Source organism: Eriocheir sinensis, chromosome 49 (assembly GCF_024679095.1).
Source record: "Eriocheir sinensis breed Jianghai 21 chromosome 49, ASM2467909v1, whole genome shotgun sequence".
NCBI lineage: Eukaryota > Metazoa > Arthropoda > Malacostraca > Decapoda > Varunidae > Eriocheir > Eriocheir sinensis.
Genome location: NC_066557.1, coordinates 10,880,337 through 10,904,810, shown reverse-complemented (window position 1 = coordinate 10,904,810; position 24,474 = coordinate 10,880,337). Strand labels below are relative to the sequence as shown.

Sequence of the window (24,474 nt, the reverse complement as noted above, 5' to 3'; positions counted from 1 at the left end):
GTTTGTAGCGAATGAAGTTTGAAGACAAGATTTGTTTCCACATAAATTTAGCGTAGTAACAAATGTGGGAATAAACCCTGAAGGAAAGACCTTAGCAACGCGGAAAAGACTTGTGTTAGTGAAGATATGGAGAGAAAGGTGTTGCCGAGTGTGAAATAAAAAAAAATGAAGATGAAAAGGACTTTTTTTTTTGTAGTTACTGAAGACAAGGAAAAAAATAAAAGTATTCTTCAAGTAACAGAAAAAAAACTGCGGAGAAAACAACAGCAGGGTGTTTGCATTACTTTGTAGATACTGAAGAAAAGAACAGAAATAAGTGTTACCAAATGTGAAGAAGAAAATAATGAAGAAAATCTAGAAGAGCGAGTGTTTTGTGATTACTGAAGAAAAGGACGGAAATAAAAGTTACCAAGTGAGAAATGGAAAATAACAACCGAAATCAACAGTGCTCAGTCTTGTATGGAAATAGCGCAAGACCTAATTTTTCTTTCTTCCTCCTTTAGGGCAGAGGACAAGGTTGATTTTACTTTTCAGCCGTGACAAAGACAAAAAAAAAAAGCGTGTTACCCGTGTGAGAGAGAAAAAACAAACATTAGTAGTAAGCTCCGTGATAAAGAACAAGGTTGATTTTACTTCTCAGCCGTGACAAAGACCAAAAAAAAAGTGTTACCCGTGTGAGAGAGAAAAACAAACATTATTATTAAGCTCCGTGGTGAAGAACAAGGTTGATTTTACTTCTCAGCCGTGACAAAGACCAAAAAAAAAAAGTGTTACCCGTGTGAGAGAGAAAAACAAACATTATTATTAAGCTCCATGATAAAGACATAAGAAATACATCGCCAGTGCTGTGTTTGTGGCATAGAAAAAGACATCTAAGTGGACCTTCTGGCGGGAAAAAAAGACTTAAGTTATCACCCGTACAAAGAAAAAAAAGACACCTGTTCACCGCTTTACCAAGAAGAGACATTTGTATATTTTCTTGTGGCAAAAAAAAAAGACGCATTTAGTTTCTTTTTTCCTGTCAAAGAAGAAAGACCAAGAAAAGACATTTGTATATTATCTTATGGCAAAGGAAAGACGCATTTAAGTTTTTCTCCTCGCAATGAAGTAAGACATTTTATTGTGATGCAAATATAAAACAAAGAAAAAAACAAAGAAAAGACATTTGTATATTTTCTTGTTACAAAGGAAAGACGCATTTAACATTTTCTCCTCGCAATGAAGTAAGACATTTTATTGTGATGCAGGTATAAAGAAGAAAAACATTATCTATATTTAATCTTGACAGAGAAGACACCCTAAGCTTACCTCACGTCAAAAAAAAGACACTTACATTTTATTGTGGTTCAGAAAAGACATTGTTTCTCTCGCATCAAAGAAGAAGCAGTTATTTATATACTTTCTCGTGGCAAAAAAAGACATACTATTGAGTTTTCATCCTAACAAAGAAAAAGACATTTATTTATATTGCATTATTGTGGTACAGAAAGAAAATACATTGTTTCCCTCCTGCTATTAAATACAAAGACATTTTTTCTTGTATTATACCACTGAAAAAACAAAACAAGGAAAACATTTATATTTTATTGCGGCAAAGAAAGACATATTTTAAGACAGCATTGAAAAAAAGGGAAAACATTTATACTTTATTGTGACAAAGCAAGACATTTATATTTTATTGCGGCAAAGAAAGACATATTTTAATACAGCATTGAAAAAAAGGGAAAACATTTATACTTTATTGTGACAAAGCAAGACATTTATATTTTATTGTGAACCCCCTCCCCCCCAAAAAAAAGACATTGATATTTTACTGCGTCAAAGAAAGACATTTTATTGTGAAGGACATTTATATATTATTGTAAACTCCCTCCTACCCCCCCCCCCCACCCACCCACCCCAAAAAAATTACATCCTCTCAAACCTACATATTCCTCCTCTTATTAGACTTACGAACATCCTCTTAACCTCCTCTTACCTTCCTCTTAACCATGGCCCAAGAGTCCTGCCCATGTGCAACCAACCCCTCGGTACTATATAACGTGTGCATCTCCCTGAACTTACACAGGGATACGCACACAGACACGCACACACACGCACATAGCCCAGTCATAACCACGCCCCCCACACGCCACAAAACGGTCATAAGAGTAGGCGATAAAGAGGAAGAGGAGGAGGAGAGAAGGAATGAAGAGGTGGTGCTTAAGAGGAGAGAAGAAGAGGAGGAGGTGAGGATTAACGGGAGGAAAGTGAGTCAAGAGGAAGAGGGACATGGATGGAGGAGAAGAGAAGAACAAGAGGAAGAGGAGAACAAGTGGAGGAGAAAAGAAGAGGAGGAAGTGGAGATAAGATACACGAGAAACGAAGAAGAGGAGGAAGAAAGTGAAAGATGGAATAGAAGAAGAAAGGAAGAGGAAGGAGAGGAGAAGAAAGAAGAGGAGGAGAAAGATGGGAGAAAAAGAGGAAGTTATGTCATACCAAACCATTACTACAACAACAATGAAGACAACAACAGCAGCTCCTACATCAACAATAACAGCTCCAACATCAACAACAACAACAACAGCGAGAAGAAGAAGAAGGGAAGAAGATACAGCACTTTAATCAGCATCAACGCGGACGCAGACATCATCGAGGAAAAAGAAGAAGAGGAGGAGGAAGAGGAAGAAAGAGGAGATCAAGAGGAAGAGGAAGATGATTCGAACCTCTTCCGCAAAGTCAGCAATACAAGTGACTACTCTTTTACCTCCGATGTCTCCTTCTCCTCTTCCTCTTCCTCTTCTTCCTCTTTCTTCATCTCTCCTCCTCCTCCCCGCCCTCGCATCTCCCTCACGCAAGATTCTGATTACTACGGGTCGGAAGAAGAGGAAGAGGAGGATGAAGAAGAAGAAGAGGAAGAGGAGGAGGAAGAAGAGGAGAGGGACTGGGTTACACCTTTGCATAAGACTTCAAAGGTATTATTATTATTATTATTATTATTATTATTATTATTATTATTATTATTATTATTATTATTAGGGATTTTGCTACTACTACTACTACACAACCATTACTACTATTGTTTTCTTCTTTTTTCTTCTTTTCTTCTTCCACTAATTAATTTTCTTTTCATTCCTTGGTTTCTTCTTCTTTGTCTTCGTTTTCTTCTTCCATTTCAGATTCTCCTTACTTTCTTCTTTTTCTTCATTATCTTCCTTTTCTACTACTACTACTACTACTACTTCTACCTGGATACATAACTTACCTGTGTTTTTCTTTCTTTTAATTACAGGTGAGTTTAAAGAGACGAAAGGTGACGCGGGTAACCGTGAGTACTATTATTATTATTATTATTATTATTGTTGTTGTTTACCTGTCATCTTCTATATCCGGGTCACATTATCGAGAGAGAGGAGGGGGGGAGGGCGTAATAATATGAAAAGATGAGAAGGAAATAGAGAGGAAAATGAGAACTCAATGTTAAGAAGATAGGAAGAAGAGATGAAGGAAACATGAAAATACAGGCAACAGATAACCTATTGGCTCATTACGAGGTTGCCCGCTCTGGTGATTGAATTCGCTCGACATTAACTTGGCGCCGCAGAGCAGATCAAAGCACCGCGATATTCAGCTTACTCCCGACGCAGCGAAATGAAGGTCGATTCGATTTTTAAAGGAGTTGATGGTATTTGCACTTACTACCTCTGAGGGATGCTTGTTGCAGTGGCGGATGACTCGGTTTAAAAAGAAACTCCTTCCAATGTCTGTACTGCATCGCCTCCCCTGAATCCGTAGACCATTATCTCTGTTTCCACTGTATCCTTAGTTGTATAATCACACTCTGTACTGCCTGGGGGTTGGGATGGCAAGCTCCTCCCTTCTCCTTAGGGGGCTTCGTGGTGCAGTGGTTAGCACGCTCGGCACACAACCGAGAGAGCCTGGGCTCGATTCCCGGGTGGAGTGGAAAAAATTGGGCGGCTCTTCCGATACCCTACACCCCTGTCCACCCAGCAGTGAATGGATACCAGGTATTAATCGGGGGTTGCGTCCCGTCTCCTGGGATCTGTTTCCTTCTCCTATAATTCCTTCCCCCTCCTGTCTCTCTCCGGCATATGACCACAGATGTTGCGCCGACTAAACGAACCTTTCCAACTTTCCCCTCGCCTTTGTTGTTTACTTGCAACAATAAACTATCTTTCAAGAGAAGGGTATCTGGACACCTCTCTTCCCAAAATTGACCTCTCTTTCGGCCACCTCTTTAGATTCTTTTTGTGAGCAGCGAGTAGCGGGCTTTTTTTTATTTTTTATTTATTATTGTTTACTTTTTTTGTGTCCTTGAGCTGTCTCCTTGTTGTAAAAAAAAACAATTAATCCATCTACTTCTTAAAGACGAAAAAAAGATAGGAAAGGAGGTAAGTCATAGGAAGATGAAGAAAGAAAGAAAGAAAAATAGTTCAATAAAAGAGAAGAAAAAGTAAACTGTAAATATAAGACTCGCTTGAATTGGTAGACTATTATTTCGAGTTTTTAAAGAGGAAAAAAGGAGGAAGATGAAGAAAGAAAGAAAAAAATAGTTAAATAAAAGAAAAAAATATAAAAGTAGAATGTAAATACGAGACAGAGAGAGGGGGGGAGGGAGGTAGAAGGTGGAATTTGTGCAAGTACTTGTTCGTAAATAAATACGGGTCGCGGTCTAGATATTGCATGATTGTGTTGCTGCCGCTACTAAGTCCGGGCTAGGTTGTGGCGGTGTTGCGGACTGGCTGAGTGTGTGTGTGTGTGTGTGTGTGTTGCAAGGAGGAGGAGCGAGGAGGAGGGAAAAACTAGCAAGGGAAAATCTGTAATAAGTTAGAGTATAAAGAAGAGGAGGAGGAGGAGGAGAAGGGGATAGAGGAAAATAAATTAAAGGAGGAGAAGAAGAGAAGAAAAACTAGCAAGGGAAATAATATGTAATAACTTAAGAGTATAAAGAAGAGGAGGAGGAGGAGAAGGGGATAGAGGAAAATAAGTTAAAAGAGGAGGACAAGAAGAGAAGAAAAACTAGCAAAGAGAATAACTGTAATAACCAAAATTATAAAGAGGAGGAGGAGGAGGAGGAAGGGAGACACAAGAGGAGGAGGAGGAGGAGGGAGGAAGAAAAACTAGAAGGGAAATTATATGGTAACTACACGGATTAAGAGGAGGAGGAGGAGGAGGACATGACTTAAGAAGAAGAGGAGGAGGAGGGAGGAAGAAAAACTAGTAGAGAATATGTAACAGCTAGAACGATAAAGAAGAAGAAAAAGAAGAAGAGGAGGAGGAGGAGGAAGTTGATTAGTAGGAGGAAGAAGAGGAGGAAGTTGAAGACAGAGACAGAGACAAGGAGAAGGAGGAAGATAAAAAGGAAGACAAGAGAAATAAAGAAGAAAACAAAACAAAGGGAAAAGAAATATACAGAAAATAGAAGACAATAGAAGAAGAAGAAGGAAGATAAAGACAAGGAGAAGGAGGAAGAAGATAAAATAGGAAAGAAGAAAAGAAAAAAAACAAGAGAAATAAAGAGAAACAGGAAAAGAGGAGGAAGAGAAAGAAAAGAGGGAAAAGAAAAACGAAGATAGATATACAGTAAACAAGAGGAAAAGGAGGAGGAAGAAGAGGAGAAAAGGAAGGAAAGAAGGAAAAGAAACAAAGGGAAATATACAGTAAACAGAACAAGGAGGAGGAGGAAGAGGACAAGAGAAGGAAAAGGAATTACAAGAAGAAGAAGAAGGAGGAGGAGGAGGAAGGGAGTAGAGGGAGCAATTCAAGGAGGAGGAGGAGGGGAGAAAAACTAGTAAAGGAGTGTCCAGGAGGAGGAGGAGGAGGAGGAGGGAAAAAAAAGTAGTAATATGGAGGGAAAAAAAGAAGAGGAGGGGGAGGAAGAAGGAGGAGGAGGAAACATGCGAATTGAATGTTAAGTAAATAAGGAAGAAGAGGAGGAAGAGGAGACGAAGAGGAAGATGGAAAAAGAAAAAAAGTTAAATATAAGAAAAAATGAAAAAGTAGAGGGAATGTAGATGAGAGAGAGAGAGAGAGAGAGAGAGAGAGAGAGAGAGAGAGAGAGAGAGATTAAAACGAAAAATAATAATCAAAGAAAAGTCTGCAACAGTGAAATTCCCACATTCTTAAATCTTGCGTCAGTCTCTCTCTCTCTCTCTCTCTCTCTCTCTCTCTCTGGTGGCGTAGGTACCTAAAATAAGCTTCCTTTCGTCATAATGTTGTTGTTGTGATTTTTGTTTTCATTTGCTCCTTTTCATTTTTTTTCTTTATCTTGTTTTCTTTGTTTATTTGTTTATTATTGTACGAGTTTATATCAGTTTTCCTTTTCTTTACTTGTCTTTTTTTGTTTTCATTTTCTTTAGTTTTCCTTCACTCCAATTTTCCTTGTCTTGTTTTTTTCCTTCCCTCTTGTTTTCCTTGTCTTGTTTTCCTTCCCTTTCATTTTCTCCCCTAGTTTTTCTTTCCTCTCATTTTCATTTTCTTTAGTTTCCCTCCATTTTTCCTTGTTTTGTTTTCTTATATTTTCTTTTATATTTTCTTCTTTGTGTCTTGATCTCCTTAACTGTTATTGTCTTTTCTTCTTTCCTCTTCCTCTTCAGTTGTTATCTTCCTCTTATTTATTGTTTTTCTTAATCTCTTCTCTTCCTCTTCTTTCTTTTTCTGCTCTTAATTGTTTGTTTATCTCTTCTCTTCCTCTTCTTCATTTTTCTGCTGTTATTCTGTTCTTTGTTTATCTCCCTATTTTTAGTTATTTTTCTGTTATTCTTATGTTTCTTCCTCTTCCTCTTTCTGTTCCTCTAATTCTAGTGTTCCTTTATCTTCCTCTTCTTTCTTTTCTCTTTCTCTTTTTTCCTCTTTCTTTAGTGTTTCTTTATCTCCCTCCTTTTCTTTATCTGCATCTTACGGTCATTTCTTTCCTTCTTTTTCTCTTCTTGTATTTTCCTTTTTTTCATCATTTCATATCCCTATTTTCTTTCCCGTTGTCTTTTTTTCTTATTATTATTATTATCACTTTTCGCATTTTCTTAACTTTATCATCATTATTTTCTCTTTCTCCTCCTTCTCTTATCATATTTCTACTTCTTTTCATTGTCCTGTTTCTTATTTTTGTTATCTATTCCCCTTTTCTTAACTCTTGCTTCTCAATGTCTTTATCTTCCTTCTCCTCCTCCTCCTTCTCTTATCATATTTCTACTTATTTTCTTTGTCCTGTTTCTTATTTTTGTTATCTATCCATCTTTTTCTTAACTCTTGCTTCTCAATGTCTTTATCTTCCTCCTCCTCCTCCTCCTCTTTATCTCTCTTCTTCTCTTATTTCTCTTCATCAGATTTCCCTTTTCACTCATTCTTTCTCCCGTTATTACATTTCCCATTTCTCTTACCGTACTACTTTTTTCCCTCCTCCTCCTCCTCCTCCAGGATCACTAGGTCGAGGTTATATAACGGAGTACTATCGATTTCGTGTTGTCTGTCTGTCTGTCTGTCTGTCTGTCTATCTATCTGTGTGAGTGTGTGTGTGTGTGTGAGGGAGGAGATGACCTTGCACCCTCCCTGCCTCAATCTCTCTCTCTCTCTCTCTCTCTCTCTCTCTCTCTCTCTCTCTCTCAGGAAATTTCTATCGATCTATCTATTTTTTCCTCCTCCTCCTCCTCCTCTTCTTCTTCCTCCCCCTCCTCTTGATCCTCCTCTATATCCTCTTCCTCCTCCTCTTGCCCTCTTCTCCCTCTCCTTGCCCTTTCCTCCTCCCCTTCTCTCTCTCTCCCTCTTGCCCTGTGCTCCCTTCCTTCTTCTCTCCCTCCCCCCCTTCTTCCCTCCCCCTCCTCCCCCTCTTGCTCCCATTCCTCTTCCAGACTTACTTGCCTTCGCCCCCTGACCCTCCCCCCCCTCCCCCCCTCCTCCTCCTCCTCCTCCTGTATTGATGTCATATGAAACGAGGGGAGAGAAAAAGGGGGGTAGGGGGGAGAGGGTGTTCCTTTTCTCTCCTCCCTTCTTTCCTCTCTCACACCTCCTCCTCCTCCTCTTCATCCTCTTCTTAATACTTCCTCTTTCTTTTCTTCTTCCCCCTCCTCCTCCTCCTCTTCTTCATCTTTTGTGTGTAAGGGTCTTCGTTCTCTCTCTCTCTCTCTCTCTCTCTCTCTCTCTCTCTCTCTCTCTCTCTCTCTCTCTCTCCTATTCTTGTTGTTTTTTTGTTATTTTTTTCTATTTATTTACGTTATTGTTATTATTATTATTATCATTATCATATTTATTATTAGTGGAGAAATTTTAATGATGGATGGATGGGAGTAATTATATATTATTATGATGATGGTGGTGACGGTGGTGATGATGATGGTAGTGGTGGTGGTGGACACAAGAACACCCTTAATCTAACCTCCTATAGTGAGAAATTAAGGAAACAAAGTAAAATGAAAAAAAAAATAATGAAAATGTTGTATGGTGAAAGATGGTGATGGGTGATAGATATGGTGATGCTTTGAAGTTGTGATGATGGTGGTGATGACGATGATGGTAGTAGTGGTGGTGGTGGTGGTGGTGATGTCAACCAGACTGATCAGGTAGTCAGGTGTTTCCAGTCATACCTGTCCCCATGTGTGTGTGTGTGTGTGTGTGTGTGTGTGTGTGTGTTTCTAGTTCCTTCCTGTGTATGTATATGTGTGTAAGATATTTTATGTGCATCTGTGTGTGTAAGCTGAGATTGTGTGTACGATTATGTGTGTATTTTAGCTAGGAGTGTGTGTGTGTGTGTGTGTGTGTGTGTGTGTGTGTGTGTGTGTGTGTTTTATTCTTTCACCCCACCCACTTCTTCCTCCCTCCTCCTCCTCCTCCTTGTGGTAAGAGGAAACACTATATCCTCAGAAAACTCACATCACTTCCTTCAGTATATTGTCACCATCCACGCCGTCACCATCACCACCGTCACCATCGAGATATAGTGAAGAGATAGTGAACAAAAAATAGCAGAACTTCACTAATCTAACCTTCTATAGTGACAAATTAGGAAAAAAACGAAAGAAAACCATGAAAAATGAAAAAAATAGTGAAATATGGTGATGTATGGTGAAGATTGTGTGGTGATGTGATTTATGTGTGGTGACTTACATACATACATACACACATACATACATACATACATTCATACGAGGTGGTTGTGTAATAGTATTTGGGTGAGTGCGTATGTGTGTTTGTGCAATGATGGGTGACGATGATGGTGAGGTCTCGTGATGGTGATGAAGGGAGGTTATTGCTTTGTTTGCCTTCTACAGTCACCCATTTTCATCATCACTATCACCATTATCATCATCACCCTCATCATCATCATCTTCACCATCATCATGTTGGATTATTTCAAGATTCGGAGATGGGGACAAGTTGCACCTTCTCTTCCTAATCCTCCTCCCTCTTCTTCCTCTTCCTCCTCTTCTTCCGCTTCCTCTTCATCATCGTCTTCCTCCTCTTCCACTTCTCGTTCTGTTTCTTCAAAGTTACCCTCCTCCTCTTCTTCCTCCACTTCCTCTTCATTATCTTCCTCATCTCTTTCTCCTTCTTCTAAGTTATCCACATCTTCCTCTTCCTCCACTTCCTCTTCTCGTCCTGTTCCTTCCTCCACTACCACAACTCCAAACACCTCCACTACAACCACCTCCAACACCACCACCACCACCTCCACCCCAATCCCCATTCCCACCACCACCAAAACCAACAACCCAACCACCATAACACTATCTAGAAGCTGCCCCACCTTTCACCACCACCACCATCACCACCCACCCACCACCACTACCCCCACCACCAGTGACGCGGTGGAGGAGGGGGGGAGGGAGAGGGCTAGCCGTCCCCCCTCAGCCCCCCGCCCTGTGTCTGTAGGGGACTTCCGTAGCGCTAAGAAAGTAAGTTTTTTATTATTATTATTATTATTATTATTATTATTGTTGAATTTATATTTCAGCCCCTGTTCATAATTTCTTCTTTATAAGCTTTCCTGACCTTTATTATCCACAAATAGTTTATTTTGCCCATGAATTAAATAGTCTGTCTTGAAAGCAACACGCACACTTCTGTATACTTAACCGAAAATTCTAGCACATACGAGCAATTTTTTAGTTGTATCCCCTGTATTCCTACAAAGAAAATGGGTCCAAGTGTGCCTCAAAGAAAACGAAGACAGTGGTAAACTATTATAAACTGTGGTGTATTTTTACGCGCGAGTCTTACGTAAGTGATCTTGGGTTGTTTTTCTTCGCGGTGGTGGTGGAGGGAGGACGTGGAATACCACCGATGTTGTGTGTTCTTTTATTATCCGTGTTTTTGCTTATATATTAATTCCACACACGTATTGTTGGATAAGAGTGTGCTGGGCAAGAGAGAGAGAGAGTTAAGACTGAAAGATAGAAGATGAATGAAGGGAAGGAAGATAGGAGGAGAGTTAAGACTGAAAGATGGGAAAGAGGAGTGAAGAAGAGAAAGAAGATAGGAAAGCAAGAATACAGACAACAGACACACTATAAATGAAATAGGGGAGATTTAAGAAGGACGAGATGGAAGTGGGAGAGGAGAGGAAAAGAGAATTGCAGAGGAGTTAAAAGGAAGAAGATTGTGATAAAGAGGAAAGATTATAAAGAAAAACAGACTAAACAATGAGATAAAGGAGAGAGAGAAAGGGAAGAATGGGAAATAAGAAGAAAGAAGAGGAAGACTTGCACAGGAGGGAAGTTAAGCAAGAAAATGAGAGAATGATTAAGAGGAAAGATGACAAAGGAAAAGAAACTAGAACACTAAAATAAAAGTGAAAGAAAAGGAAAATGGGGAGAGTCAAAAGAGTTAAGCAAGAAGAGATGAAGATAAAGATAAAGAAAGCTAATAAAGAAAACCAGACTAGACACCATTAAGATATGAAGAAGGAGGGAAATGGGAAAGAAAATGATGAAGGAGAAGGTTAGTTAAGCAAGTAGAGAAAGGAAGACGAAGAAGAGATAAGGAGACGGACTAGACACTGAAATAGAGATACATAAAAGGAGAATGGTGAAGGAGAAAGTTAAGAGAGGAGGAGGAGACATAAAAAGAGTTAAGCAAGAAGATGAAGAGGGAAGAGAAAGGATGAAGATGCGTCGTGAAGAGGAGCTAAACAAGAAGAGTAAGAAGAGAAAGGAAAACAAAATATTAAGGTAAAAGAAAACGAAGAAGAAAAAGGGGAGATGGGAGAAGAAGGGGGAAGCTAAACAAGAAGAGTAAGAAAATGGAGAAAATAAAGGAAAACAAACTATTAAGGCAAAGGAAGAAGGAAGAAAAGGAGAATGGGGAAGAGACAGGAAGAAAGAAAACGCTGAAGAAAAAGGGGAGAAGGGGGAAGAAGGAGGAAAGGGCAGAAGGAAGGAGGGCCCAGCAGCCGACGAGCATGTAAACAAACCACCTCGTTATTATTGACACAAGCGACATCTGGCAACGAAGAAGGGCAGCCAAGCGTCCTGTGTAACCCCCCTCTTACCCACCCCCCTCCTCCCTTGCCCCCCTCTCCCTCAGTGTCTCTCAGAACGTAGTGGTAGGAGGGTGCGCGTGCGGGTTGACCCCTTCTCGTACACACTCGCGAATTTATTGGTGTTTGTGTTGATCGTTTTTACAGTTCGGTGTTTTGATGTGATCTTGTGTGTGTGTGTGTATGTTTGTGGAATTGAACGTAGCTATTACACCTCTTCCTTATCTTAGTTTATTTCTTTTTCTAAGTTTTGGTGAGGGAAGGAACAGGAGGAGGAAAGGAAGGAAGGAAAGACAGTGTGGTTTTGGTATGATTTTTAATTGAATTCATATCTCTTCTTCATCTTCGTTCTTCCTTCTTCTCGTCCAGTTAGTAAAGGGAATGAAGAGGGCGAGAAGGAAGGACGGTTATCTCACACCTCTTCTTTCCTTCCTTCTTCCTCTCGTCCAGTTAGTAAAGGGAAGGAAGAGGGAAGAGAAGGAAGGAAAAATGCATACCTCTTCTTCATCTTCTTTCCTTCATTCTTCCTTCCCTCCAGTTAGTAAAGGGAAGGAAGAGGGATAGAAGGAAAGGAGAATTCATACCTCTTCTTCATCTTTCCTTCTTCCTTCCTTTCGTCCAGTTAGTAAAGGGAAGGAAGAGTGATAGGAGGGAGAGAAGAAGGAAGGAAGGAAACAGCCCACACCTTTCTACTTTCCCTCCTTCCTTCCTTCCTCCTTTCCTCCAGTTGCGGTGAAGGAAGGAAGCAAGGAAGGTGTGTTTTGAAATGTCTTTTGCAATACTAATCAGTGGAAGGAAGAGTGATAGGAGGGTCCTTCCTTCCTCGCCCACCATTGCAATGAAGGAAGGAAGGAAGGAAGGTGTGTTTGAAATGTCTTTTGCAATACTAATCAGTGGGGGCATACGTGGGGGGTCGCGTCGCCTCGCCCACCATTGCAATACGGTGTTAATAACTATAATCTTGTGTGTGGACTTAAAACTTACTCTCGCACGTTTTATACTCCTTCCTTCCTTCCTTCTTTCTTTCCTTTGGTTTCGGGAAAGGGAAAAGAGGAAGGAAAGGTAGAGAGGGAAAGAAGGAAGGAGGAGAGTGCAGGGAAGGAAGAAAAATGAAGAAATGGGGGAAGAGGGAAGAAGGGAAGGGTAGAGAGGGAAAGGAGAAGGGGAGAGGGAAGGAAGACAAATTAAGAAATGGAGGTAGAAGGAAGAAAGGAAGATGGAGGGTAAAGACAAAGAAAGGATGAAGGAAAGAAGGAAGGAAGAAAGGAAAACGAAGAAGAACAGAGGGGGAAAAAAAAGGAAGGAAAATAGAGGGAGGAAGGGAAGGAAGGATTAGCTTAAGATGGGAGAAAAGAAATAAGAGAAGGAAGTTAGGAGAGAGAGAGGAAGAGAAGAAAGAAGGAAGGAAGGAGAGAGAGAGAGAGGAAGGGATAGAAAGAAGGATTTGGAGGAAGAGAAGAAAGGAGAGAGGAAGGAAGGATTAGGAGGGAGAGAGGAAGGGAAGGAAGGATTAGGAGGAAGAGAAGAAAGGAGAGAGGGAGGAAGGGAAGGAAGGAAGGATTTGGAGGAAGATAAGAAAGAAGGAAGGAAGGAGAGAGGGAAAGTAGAGAGGAAGGGAAGAAGAAAAAACGTTCGTTGGTCATTCTGGGAAAAGAAGTGACGTCATAAAGTTCTGTTCATGTTACTCTGGAAATTAGAAGGAAAAGACTGGTTACTGGTTACTGAGGGCCATTATTCTCGTCGCCCGGAAATGCCCTTAGCTATGAAGTGAACGTTTCTCTTTTGTTGTTGTTTATATTTAATTTCATTCCTTTTGTTTAGTTTTTGTTTTAATTTTTTCTATTATCATCCTTTTGTTTTCTCTTATTTTGGTCATTTGTTTATTTTTATTTCTGCATCGCGTTTCATTTGTTTTCCTCGTTTTTTTCTGTTTTGGTCATTCATTTTTTCTTAATCTCGTTTCAATTGTTTTCTTTTTCTCTTTTCATCCTTTTATTTTCTCTATTTCCGTTACTCATTATATATCTTCATCTCGTTTCATTTGTTTTCCTCTATAATCATCCTTTTGTTTTCTCTATTAGTCATTCATCTTTTATTTCTCCATCATTATCATTCACTTTTCACCATTCTTCCTTTGCTAAGAACGTAAGGAGTCTGCAAGAGCCCGGTAGGTCTATACAAGGCAGCTCCTGTGAACCTAACCTAACCTAACCTCACTATCCATGACCTTATCTAACCTCTTCTTCAATGTGTCTATCCCAATTGTTTTTTTTTTTTTTTTTCTCTTTTCATCCTTTTATTTTCTCTATTTCCGTTACTCATTATATATCTTCATCTCGTTTCATTTGTTTTCCTCTATAATCACCCTTTTGTTTTCTCTATTATAATCATTCATCTTTTATTTCTCCATCATTATCATTCACTTTTCACCATTCTTCCTTTGCTAAGAACGTAAGGAGTCTGCAAGAGCCCGGTAGGTCTATACAAGGCAGCTCCTGTGAACCTAACCTAACCTAACCTCGCTATCCATGACCTTATCTAACCTCTTCTTCAATGTGTCTATCCCATTGGCACTCACAACATGACCGCCAAGCCTCCTGTTAAAATTCATCAACTCACTCATTACTACGTGTCCCAGCCAGTCTTTTTTTTTTTTTTTTCGTATTTTTTTTCCTTGGTCATTCTCCTTTTCCTTCCCTTATTCTCTCCTTTTCCTTTACTTTCATTCTCATTTAGTGTTATTCTTTTGTTTCCTTTATTTTATTAGTTTCATTCCCTTATTTTCCATCTTTATTTTCTCCTTTAGTTTCAATTTTCTTTTGTTTATCATTTTTTTCTCCTTTTTTCTTCCTCTAGTTTCATTCCTTTGTTTCCTGTAGTTTTAGTTTCCTTTCCTTCCTTTAGTTTCATTCTCCTTGTGTTTCCTTTATTTTTCTTCTCATTTCTCTTGTAATTAAATCCGTCTCGGTAATTACCTTGGAGTGAATTTAATTAACGTTTTATTAACTTCTTTTAACCTCCTTATGAATACGAATACATGTAATTATTATCCAATTTCTCCTACTTTTTCTTCCTCTTCTTCTTCTTTGACTGTTTTGATGACTAATGTATTTCCAGAATCCCCTTCCGGTCACGTATACGAGTTACTACTACTACTAATAATAATAATAATAATAGTAATAGTAGTAGTAATAAGAAGAACAAGAAAGCGTTTGATATTCAGATTAAGAACTCTCTGCCGCTTTGTATGAGTCTCTGTGTGTGTGAACAGCCTGTGTCTGTATTAATAACCGGATTCACCTTTTAAAGAGGAGAGAGAGAGAGAGAGAGAGAGAGAGAGGGGAGTTAAGAGAAGGATCTGTGTCTGTCTGTATGTGTGTATGTAAGTCTTTGTGTGTATTTCTCTGTCTATTTTTACGTTTCAGTGTGTGTGTGTGTGTGTGTGTGTGTGTATCCTGGTCTAAACTTCTACTACTACCTATTATCATTATTATTATTATTATTATTATTACTAGGTTCGAATTTTCCATCTTTCCTCTAATTCCTTCCTTTCTCTCTTCTCCTTAACTCCTTCTTCTTCCTCCTCCTATTATTATGATTATTATTGTTATTTTTATTATTATTATTATTATTATTATTATCATCATTATTACTAGGTTCAAATTTTCCATCTTTCCTCTAATTCCTTTCTCTCTTCTCCTTAACTCCTTCTTCCTCCTCCTATTATTATTATTATTATTATTATTATTATTATTATTATTATTATTATTATTATTATTTACTTGAGAAATGAGCAACAGGCAAGTGGGCCAATGAGTCATCCCGACCTGGAGAGAGAGAGAGAGAGAGAGAGTGAGCGAGCGGCCACAGGTCAGCCCTCAGTTTCCGGTACACCACACACACACACACACACTTGAAGGATATAAAGATGCTTCTATTTTCTCTCTCTCTCTCTCTCTCTCTCTCTCTCTCTCTCTCTCTCTCTCTCTCTCTATTTAAATATCCATAACAGCCTAAGGTTAATATTTGCGGTCACAACAACACACACACACACACACACACACACACACACACACACACACACACACGTACACGCAGTAATTATGTGTACACGTCGATTTGCATTTGTCGTGACTGTGGAAATCTGGTACACACACAAACGTACATGAACCTTTGTGTGTGTGTGTGTGTGTGTGTGTGTGTGTGTGTGTGTGTAGGTCGTAGGTGTGCTCTGCAAGCATATACTTAGATTACGAAAGCTCTCTCTCTCTCTCTCTCTCTCTCTCTCTCTCTCTCTCTCTCTCTCTCTCTCAGTGTAACTTTCTCTATTAATATCAATAAACCCACTAAACAAAATAAACAAGTAAAAGTAGTAGTAGTAGTAGTAGCAGCAGTAATAGTAGTAGTTGTAGTAGAGGGTAGTAGTAGTAGTGGTGGTAGTAGTAGTAGTAGTAGTACCAGTAGTAGCAGGCCAGGTGTGTGTTAGTCATAGCTTAAAGGCCAGTTTCTCACGCTGGAGTTAGTGTGTAGGTGTTGCGCCTCTCCTATTCTCGGTAGAAGTGTGTGTGTGTGTGTGTGTGTGTGTGTGTGTGTGTGCTGTACTGTGTTGCATGATTATTTTTTATTTTATTTAAGTATTTAATTATTTATTGTGTGTTAGTGTGTAGTAGAGAGGCACTGGGTATATAGAAGAGAGGAACATAGGAGATAACAAGAGGAGGAGGCAAAGAAGGATAACTCAAATAAAAAAGAGAAAGAGGAAAAGAAACAGTATTAGAGGAAGAAAATATTGTAGAATAAAAGATAGAAAAAGAAAGATGTTAATAAAAAAGAAAGATGTTAAATAAAAGAAAACGTAGAAAGAAAGAAAAACAAAGAAAAAAGAAATGAAAGATAACCAAACAAATAGCAGGAAATAATACTGAAGAAGCAAATAAAAAGCAAACAAAAGCACAAGGAAATAAAAGGTTAAAGAGGTTTGAAAAGGAAGGAAAAAAGATAAGCGAGACAAGAGAGAGAGAGAGAGATATTGCTGAGGATTACCAAGCTTGTGTGTGTGTGTGTGTGTGTGTTTAGCCTTGGAGTTGAGACATGTTAGGAATAGAAGTAGAAGTAGTAGTAGTAGTAGTAGTAGATGCTTGTTGACTTAAAGATAGCAGAGGTAGTAGTAGTAGTAGTAGTAGTGGGAACATGTAGCAGTAGTGTCATGAGAGTAGTATTAGTAGTAGTAGTAGTTGTTGTTGTTGTTGTTGTTGTTAGTGGTGTCAATCTCTTAATCCTCTCCTTCACCTTGACCTACACGACTCCTCCTCCTCCTCCATGACACCTGTTCATTCAAAACGTTTAATTTCCTCTATTCTCTCTCTCTCTCTCTCTCTCTCTCTCTCTCTCTCTCTCTCTCTCTCTCTCTCAATGTGGGTTTTTTTTCACCACTGTCCACCTGTGTGTGTGTGTGTGTGTGTGTGTGTGCACCTGGTAATTAGATCAAGGAGAGTGGCTACTTACCTCTGCTACTTCCCCTACTTCCCCTTCTCCTCCTCTTCCTCCTCCTCCTCCTCCCATATTCCCCTATAATTGATCTGGTTATATTCTTTTGTCTATATCTTCCGTATTTCTTCTTCCTCTTCCTCCTTATTCTTCACTTCGTCTCCTTTTTATCCTTTCTTCAGACCTCCTTTCTTCTTTTTCTTCCTTTTGTTCTAATCATCTTTTTTTCCTATTCCTTTTTCATATTATATCCCCTTCTTCCTTCTTTTCTTCCTTCTGCTTTTTCTCATCTTTTTCCTGTTTTGTTTTTGTTTTCATTTTTCATTCTCTCATTCTTTCTTCTTTTCTTTATCTTCCTCTCTTTCTCTCATTCTTCCTTTCTTCTTTTCTTTATCTTCCTCTCTTCCTCTCATTCTTCCTTTCTTCTTTTCTTTATCTTCCTCTCTTCCTCTCATTCTTCCTTTCTTCTTTTCTTTATCTTCCTCTCATTCTTCCTTTCTTCTTTTCTTTATCTTCCTCTTCCTCTCATTCTTCCTTTCTTCTTTTCTTTATCTTCCTCTCTTCTTTTCATTCTTCCTTTCCTTTTCCTAATCTTCCTTATCTTTACCTGTTCTTTTCCATTTTGCATTCATTCTTTCTTCTTTTTCTTTATCTTCTTCTCTTCCTCTCATTCTTCCTTTCCTCTTCTTATCTTATCTTTTTCCTGTTCTTCTTTTTCATTTTGCATTTCTCATTCTTTCTTCTTTTCTTTATCTTCCCCTCTCCCTCTCATTCTTCCTCTCTTCCTTCCCTTCTCCCTCCCCTTACCCTCGTTACCTTCCTCCCCCCTCTCATCTCTCCCTCTAGCACCTCTCCCCCCTTCTCCTCTCTCCCCCTTTACCCTCTATTCCCCCCCTTTTGACACAGCTGTTTATACCTCCCTCCCTCCCCCCCTCCCCCCTCCTCTCCTCCTTCACTTCCTCCTCTTTCACATCTGTTCTCACCTCTCCCTCTCCCTACATACTCTCTCTCTCTCTCTCTCTCTCTCTCTCTCTCTCTCTCTCTCTCTCTCTCACACATACACACACACACACATACACACACACACACACACACATGTTCAGAGTTACAGGTGTGTGTGTGTGTGTGTGTGTGTGTGTGTGTGTGCGCAAGGACAGATCGAAACTGACCATGATACACATAAAAAAACGTACACAAAAAAGTTTCCATATATGTGTACATGAAGCTATTACGTGTGTGTGTGTGTGTGTGTGTGTGTGTGTGTGTGTGTGTGTTCGCTTGGATATATACATGATGCATAACTGGTAGGGGAACAGGCTTGCTCTCTCTCTCTCTCTCTCTCTCTCTCTCTCTCTCTCTCTCTCTCTCTCTCTCTCTCTCTCATATATTTAACATTATTTCTTCTAATATTCTTCTTTTTCTTCTAATTCTTTTTTTTTTTTTATCTTTTTACTCCATTTTACTCTTTTTCTTCCTGTTAATTTTTTTTTTCTTTTACTACTTCTTCCCATTCTTCTTCCACAGAGAGAGAGAGAGAGAGAGAGAGTCAAGGTGGCGACATTTCCTGCTAACTCAGTGGGAGGCCTTTTGTATGTGTGTGTGTGTGTACGTGTGTGTGTGTGTGTGTGTGTGTACTGATAGCTTCCTTAATCACACTTTTCCCCCTCCTAATTTATTTTCCTTACATCCGTTTTTCCCTTCCTTGTTCCCCTTTATTTCCTTCTTCCTTCCTTCCTTCATTATTTTCGTCTTCTTCCCCTTTTACTTCCTTCCTCTTCTTAATTTTCTTTTCTTTCCTTCCTATTTCTCATATCTTTTCTTCTTTCCTTCATTCTTCCTTCCTCTATTTCTCTTTCTTCCTTCCTCTTCTTAATTTTCTTTTCTTTACTTATTATTTCTTTCCTTCTTATTTATCTTATCTTTTTTTATTTCCTTCATTCTTCCTTCCTTTCTTGATTATTCCTCTCTCCGTTCCTTCTTTCCCTGTCAACTTCTATCCTCGTTCCTTCCTTCGTTCCTTTCTTTCCCTCTTTCTGTCCTAACTCCTTTTTTCCTTCCTTTGTATCTCCTTCCTTCCTTTCCCTCTATATGCCCTGATTCGTTGTACTTTGCCTATTCCTTCTCTCCCCTCTCCTTCTTTCCTTCCTTCCTTCCTTCTTTCTTTTACTTCCTGTTTCACATTATTTCCAAGTCCTTGATCTCGTTTGCATTTTACATTTTTCCTCATTTCCTTTTTCCTCCTTCCTTCATTCATTCACTTCCTTTCCTTTCCTTCTTTTTTCCCTCACTTTTGCTCCATTCCTTCTTCCTTTCTTCCTTATTTGAATTACCTCTTCCTCTTCTTTCTCTCACGTTCTTATTGTATTGTATTCCTCCTCCTCCTCCTCCTTCTTCTTCTTCTTCTTCTTCCTCATTTGGTTATCTCTTCTTCCTCTTCCCTTTTTTCTCTTTTCGAAGAAGGGAAGAGAATGGGAAGTAACGCATCACTGAACTGGATAATTCTCTCTCTCTCTCTCTCTCTCTCTCTCTCTCTCTCTCTCTCTCTCTCTCTCTCTCTCTCTCTCGCCGGAGTCTGACCCGGAAATAATTTTAGCTTAGGTCATGGTGGGTGTGCTTCTCTCTCTCTCTCTCTCTCTCTCTCTCTCTCTCTCTCTCTCTCTCTCTCTCTCTCTCTCTCTCTCTCTCTCTCTCCTACGTCATCTTTCATTTTTTTCCTTCCTGTCGTATTTTCTTTTTTTTTCTCCTTGTTCTTTCATTTTAATATCACCTTTTGTCCTACTCTCTCTCTCTCTCTCTCTCTCTCTCTCTCTCTCTCTCTCTCTCTCTCTCTCTCTAAAGCATGTGATATTTGTTCCTTGTAAATATTGTGTAGACCCTTCTCTCTCTCTCTCTCTCTCTCTCTCTCTCTCTCTCTCTCTCTCTCTCTCTCTCTCTCTCTCTCTCTCATTCCTTTCTTCTTCCTCCTCCTTCTCCTCCTCTTCCTCGTCATTTGCCAGCCCATCTCTCTTCTCTCTCCCTCTTCCCCTCACTTCCTCCCTTTCCCTCCTTATTTGTCCCTCTCTCCCTCTCCCCTTCCCTCCATCCCTCCCTCCCTCCCAAACGTTCCCAGTTAGCGAAGAGAGAGAGAAAAAGAATCAAAGCCAAACGAAGAACATAAACAATCACGAACCCATTTTCTCTTACACCCAAAGCATGACAATTAAAAGGATGACTGAGGCAATAATGAAAAATGGGATAAAAACAATAAATGAAGGCTTAGGAGTGCCAGAAATAAGGGTTAAACTAGGGAAATAAAAACAATACTTGGTTACTCGTGAGCTTGGGTTCCCGGGTGTTGGAAGGGGGGGGAGGTGGAGGGCTCTGGGGGGTACATGGGGGAGGGGGGTCGCAGGGGGTACTGGGGGACAGGGGAAGGGGGGGTAGAGAGGGCAAAAGCGGCGTGGGTTCATTCAGTAAGGCTTTGGTTGTGAGAGGGAGAGGTAGTGTTATTTTTTTTCCCTCCTTGTTCTCTCTCTCTCGTTCTCTCCACGCTTCCTCCCTTCTCTCTCTCTCTCTCTCTCTCTCTCTCTCTCTCTCTCTCTCTCTCTCTCTCTCTCTCTCTCTCTCTCTCTCTCTTCCATACTACTTAGAAACGGAAGAATCAAACATTATTATTATTATTATTATTATTATTCAACAGTTTCTAGTGCAATATATCAGTGCCAAAGAGAGGAAGAGGAAGAGAAAAAGGGAGAATAGACGAATATACAAAGGAATAATAAAGATGGAAGGAGGAAATAAACAAGTGACATTATCAGGGAAACAATGTAGTAATGTGAACCCGTAAAAAAGACGAACAGACGTAAACAATAAACAGTAAACAAAACAAAAGAACGATAACTTGATAAATAAGCGGGAAATAAGAAAAAAATAAACAAGGAAGGAAGGAAGGAAGGAATTGAAGATAAAAAAAGAAAGAACGAAAAACTAGCGAGGAAATAGGAAAACAAGAGAAAAAGGAGAAATTAGACGAAGAAAATGACGAAATAGTGAACTTACAAATACAGGAAAAACACAAAGAAGGAAGGAAAAACAGATAAACGTGAAATAAAAAAAACATCAATCAGTAGTATGTCGTGTGGGATGGGTTTTGAGGGGGGGCGGCGCAGTGAGTCCCCTCCCAACACGGGCAAGATTGAGATACTGCAAGATCTGGATTTATACTACATTCGTCAGCTGGCTCATAACTTCAAGGTGAGAGGCGGTGGGTGATAGGGCGGGTGAGGGTTGTTGTTGTTATTATTATTATTATCATTGTTATTTTTGTTGTTACTTTTCATGTGTGTTTTCTTCTTTTCGTTCCTCGTCTCCTGTTGATTGATTGATAGTTTATTGTTGCAAGTAAAACAACAAAGGAGAAAGGAGGAGCATGCCATCCCAACCCTCAGGCAGTACAGAGTGTGATTATACAACTAAGGATACATGTGGTTTTATTGTTATTATTATTGTTGTTGATGTTAATTTTCAGATTTGTTCTTTCTCATCTCTTCTCATTTTTTTTCTCTTTCCTGCTCTCTTTTCTGTCCAGTTTTCTTATTTCCAGTTTTCTCCTCTTTTCTCTTTTTTTTCCTCCTCTCTTCCCCTTCTTTCCTTTTCTCTGACAATTTCTGAATTACTGTATAGTTCATATGTTACTTTACATGTCTTTTTTTTTTCTGCTACTACTACTACTACTACTACTACTTCTGCTGCTTCTACTACCCACTTACCTACTCTCAGTACACACAATAAACGTACGTAACTGCTTTAATCCGCCGCATGAAGATGTAGTCATGATCGAGAGAGAGAGAGAGAGAGAGAGAGAGACATACATACATACATACACAAAACTCAGATGACCTTCAAATTGTTTATTCCTAACTGTTTTTGAACACTTTTTGCTTCTCAATCATTAAACATCTAAAAATGGAAATGATGATGATGGGAGTGGTGATATTAGTAATGGTAGTAGTAGTAGTAGTAGTAGTAGTGATGGTTGGTGTAGCCTTGAGCGTTGGTGGTTGTGTGTGTATGTAATGTTTATGAGTGTATACGTGTGTTTATCTGCAGCTGTGTGTGTGTCTGGCTGGCTGGCTGGGAAATGATAACCCATGATCAGGAGTTCACAGTTTTGATTCACACACACACTCTCTCTCTCTCTCTCTCTCTCTCTCTCTCTCTCTCTCTCTCTCTCTCTCTCTCTCTCTCTCTCCCCTCCTCCTCCTCTGTATTCTTTTTAGGAGCAGTGAGTAGCGGGCTTTTTTATTTTTATTTTTATTTTTTTTATGCCCTTGAACTGTCTCCTTTGCAGTAACACACACACACACACACACACACACACACACACAGACACACACCTGGACTAATTACCATCACAGGTGTTCGTCAGGTGTGCAATAACCTTAAAATTATTCTTATTTCCTCATTCCTGACACAACTTTCCTTTACCTCCTCCTCCTCCTCCTCTTCTTCTTCTACTTCCCATTCCTCCACTTCCACTTTTTGCTTCCACTCCTTTCTCTCTTCCTTTTCCTGTTCTCTGCCTTTCCCTTTCCTTATTCTTCTGCTTTGATCATTTCCTTCAGCTGTCTTTTTCTCTTTTCCTTGTTTCCTCTACTTTTCTCCCTCTATCTTTCTCCCCTGATCTTATTTAACTGCCCTTTTCTCTCTTCCTCTTTTTCTCTACCTCTCCTCTTTCTCGTCTTTCTTTGATCACTTTTTTCTCTCTATCTTATTCCTCTCTTTCTTTTGCTGTTCTTGTCATTTATCTCTTCTTCCATTCTTCTCTCTCTCTCTCTCTCTCTCTCTCTCTCTCTCTCTCTCTCTCTCTCTCTCTCTCTCTCTCTCTCTTGTTAGTCTGTCTATCATAATATTTTGTAATTCTATATCTCTCCTTTATTTTTTTTATTCCTTGCTGCATCTCTCTCTCTCTCTCTCTCTCTCTCTCTCTCTCTCTCTCTCTCTCTCTCTCTCTCTATGTTATCTTTTTCCTTCTTTTTCTTCCTACATATTCTCTTCTCTTTTTTTTCTCTCTCTCCTCCTCCTTCTCTTTCCTCTCTTTTATTCTATTGTATTGTCTATCGTATTCTGTCTATCTTCAGCCTCTCTATCTATCTCTGCTTTTCTCTCTTCTTTCTCACCTCTATTCTCTTTTCTCTTTCTCTCTAGTCTCTATCTGTCAGTGTATGTTATAAAAGTACAGTTAATACTCTTCTCTTTCCTATTCTAATTTGCCTCCTCTTTCTATATCCTCCCTTTCCTTGTTTTTCTCTTCTTTTTTCTCTCTTTTCTCCTCTTTTCTTTTACAGTTTCTCTCCTTGTCTCTTCTCTTTACTCTCTTCCATTATATATCTCTTCTGTCCTCTTCTACAGCTTCTCTCTCCCTCTTATCTTCTTTCTCTCTTCTTCCAGTATCTCTTCTCTCCTTGTCTCTTCTTCAATCAGTGTAAGTGTTAGTGGATCCATTAATTACTCTCTCTTCTCTTCTCCTCTTCTCTCTCTGTTGTTCTGTCAATGTATATGTTAGTGCATTTATTACTCTTCTTTTTTTTTCTCTTCTTCTCGTCTTTCTTCTCCTCTTGTCAGTGTACGTGTGTGTGTGTGTGTGTGTGTGTGTGTGTGTGTGTGTGCAGTTGTTACTCTTCCCTCTCAGTCTGTTTGTGTAACCTTTGGAATATTAATGGACGAGGGCTAGGAAACTCTCTCTCTCTCTCTCTCTCTCTCTCTCTCTCTCTCTCTCTCTCTCTCTCTCTCTTTATCGGTTTGGGTGTACTTGATTCATCCCTTCCCTCCTCCTCCTCCTCCCTTTCTTCCTCCTCCTCCTCCTCCCCTTCTTCCTCCTCCTCCTTCCTCTTCCCCATTTTATCTCATTCCATTTCCGCCTCTTCCCCTCTGCTCTTTCATCCCTCCTTTTCTCTCTCACACCTCCTCCTCCTCTTCTTCCTCTTTATACTTCTTCCTCTTTCTTTTCTCCCTCCTCCTCTTCTCCATCTTTTGTGTATAAAGGTCTTAACACTCTCTCTCTCTCTCTCTCTCTCTCTCTCTCTCTCTCTCAAGGACAAGACGAAATGTTAAAAGGAATAAATAAGAAGAAGAAAAAAAACACAAACCAGCAACATTTAACTAACACTAAAAAAATAAAAATAAAAGAAGAGAAAAAACAAAAGAATAACAATAAAAGACGTTGAAAAGAATCCCAAACTTGCCACAGTAATACCTAGAAGAGAGGATCAGAACACACACACACACACACACACAAGAGGATCGGCTGAAGGATGTGTGTGTGTGTGCGTGTGTGTGTGTGGGAGGGGGTGGAGGGGGGGATGTCAAGCCGTCTGATTCTACATTCTCAGAAGCAATGATGACTACGAGAGAGAGAGAGAGAGGGGAATCCAATAGCCTAGCCTAGTCTAGCATTCAAGTGGTGTTCGGAGAGTTGATGAAAGAAGGAAAAGAAGGAGTAGAATAAGAAAGGAGGAAAATGTTACCCTATCTGTCTG

General features: G+C 39.5%; 1 protein-coding gene across 4 annotated transcripts in view; it reads left to right on the top strand.

Moving 5' to 3' along the window:
* LOC126981902 (rhotekin-like) overlaps window positions 1-24,474 on the top strand; it is a 95,312-nt gene that overhangs the window by 58,891 nt on the left and 11,947 nt on the right. The window contains exons 1-2 of one of the 4 annotated variants that reach the window (XM_050833551.1): window positions 11,505-11,594; window positions 20,637-21,190. The exons of 1 other annotated variant lie outside the window; for it this stretch is intronic. In XM_050833551.1, the coding sequence (XP_050689508.1) occupies window positions 21,068-21,190 (123 nt within the window). In that variant the 5' untranslated portion in view covers window positions 11,505-11,594; window positions 20,637-21,067. Of the gene's footprint in view, window positions 1-1,916; window positions 2,955-11,504; window positions 11,595-20,407; window positions 20,437-20,636; window positions 21,191-24,474 lie in introns of those variants that run through there. 2 more of the 4 variants (XM_050833552.1, XM_050833548.1) reach the window with 2 other exon arrangements.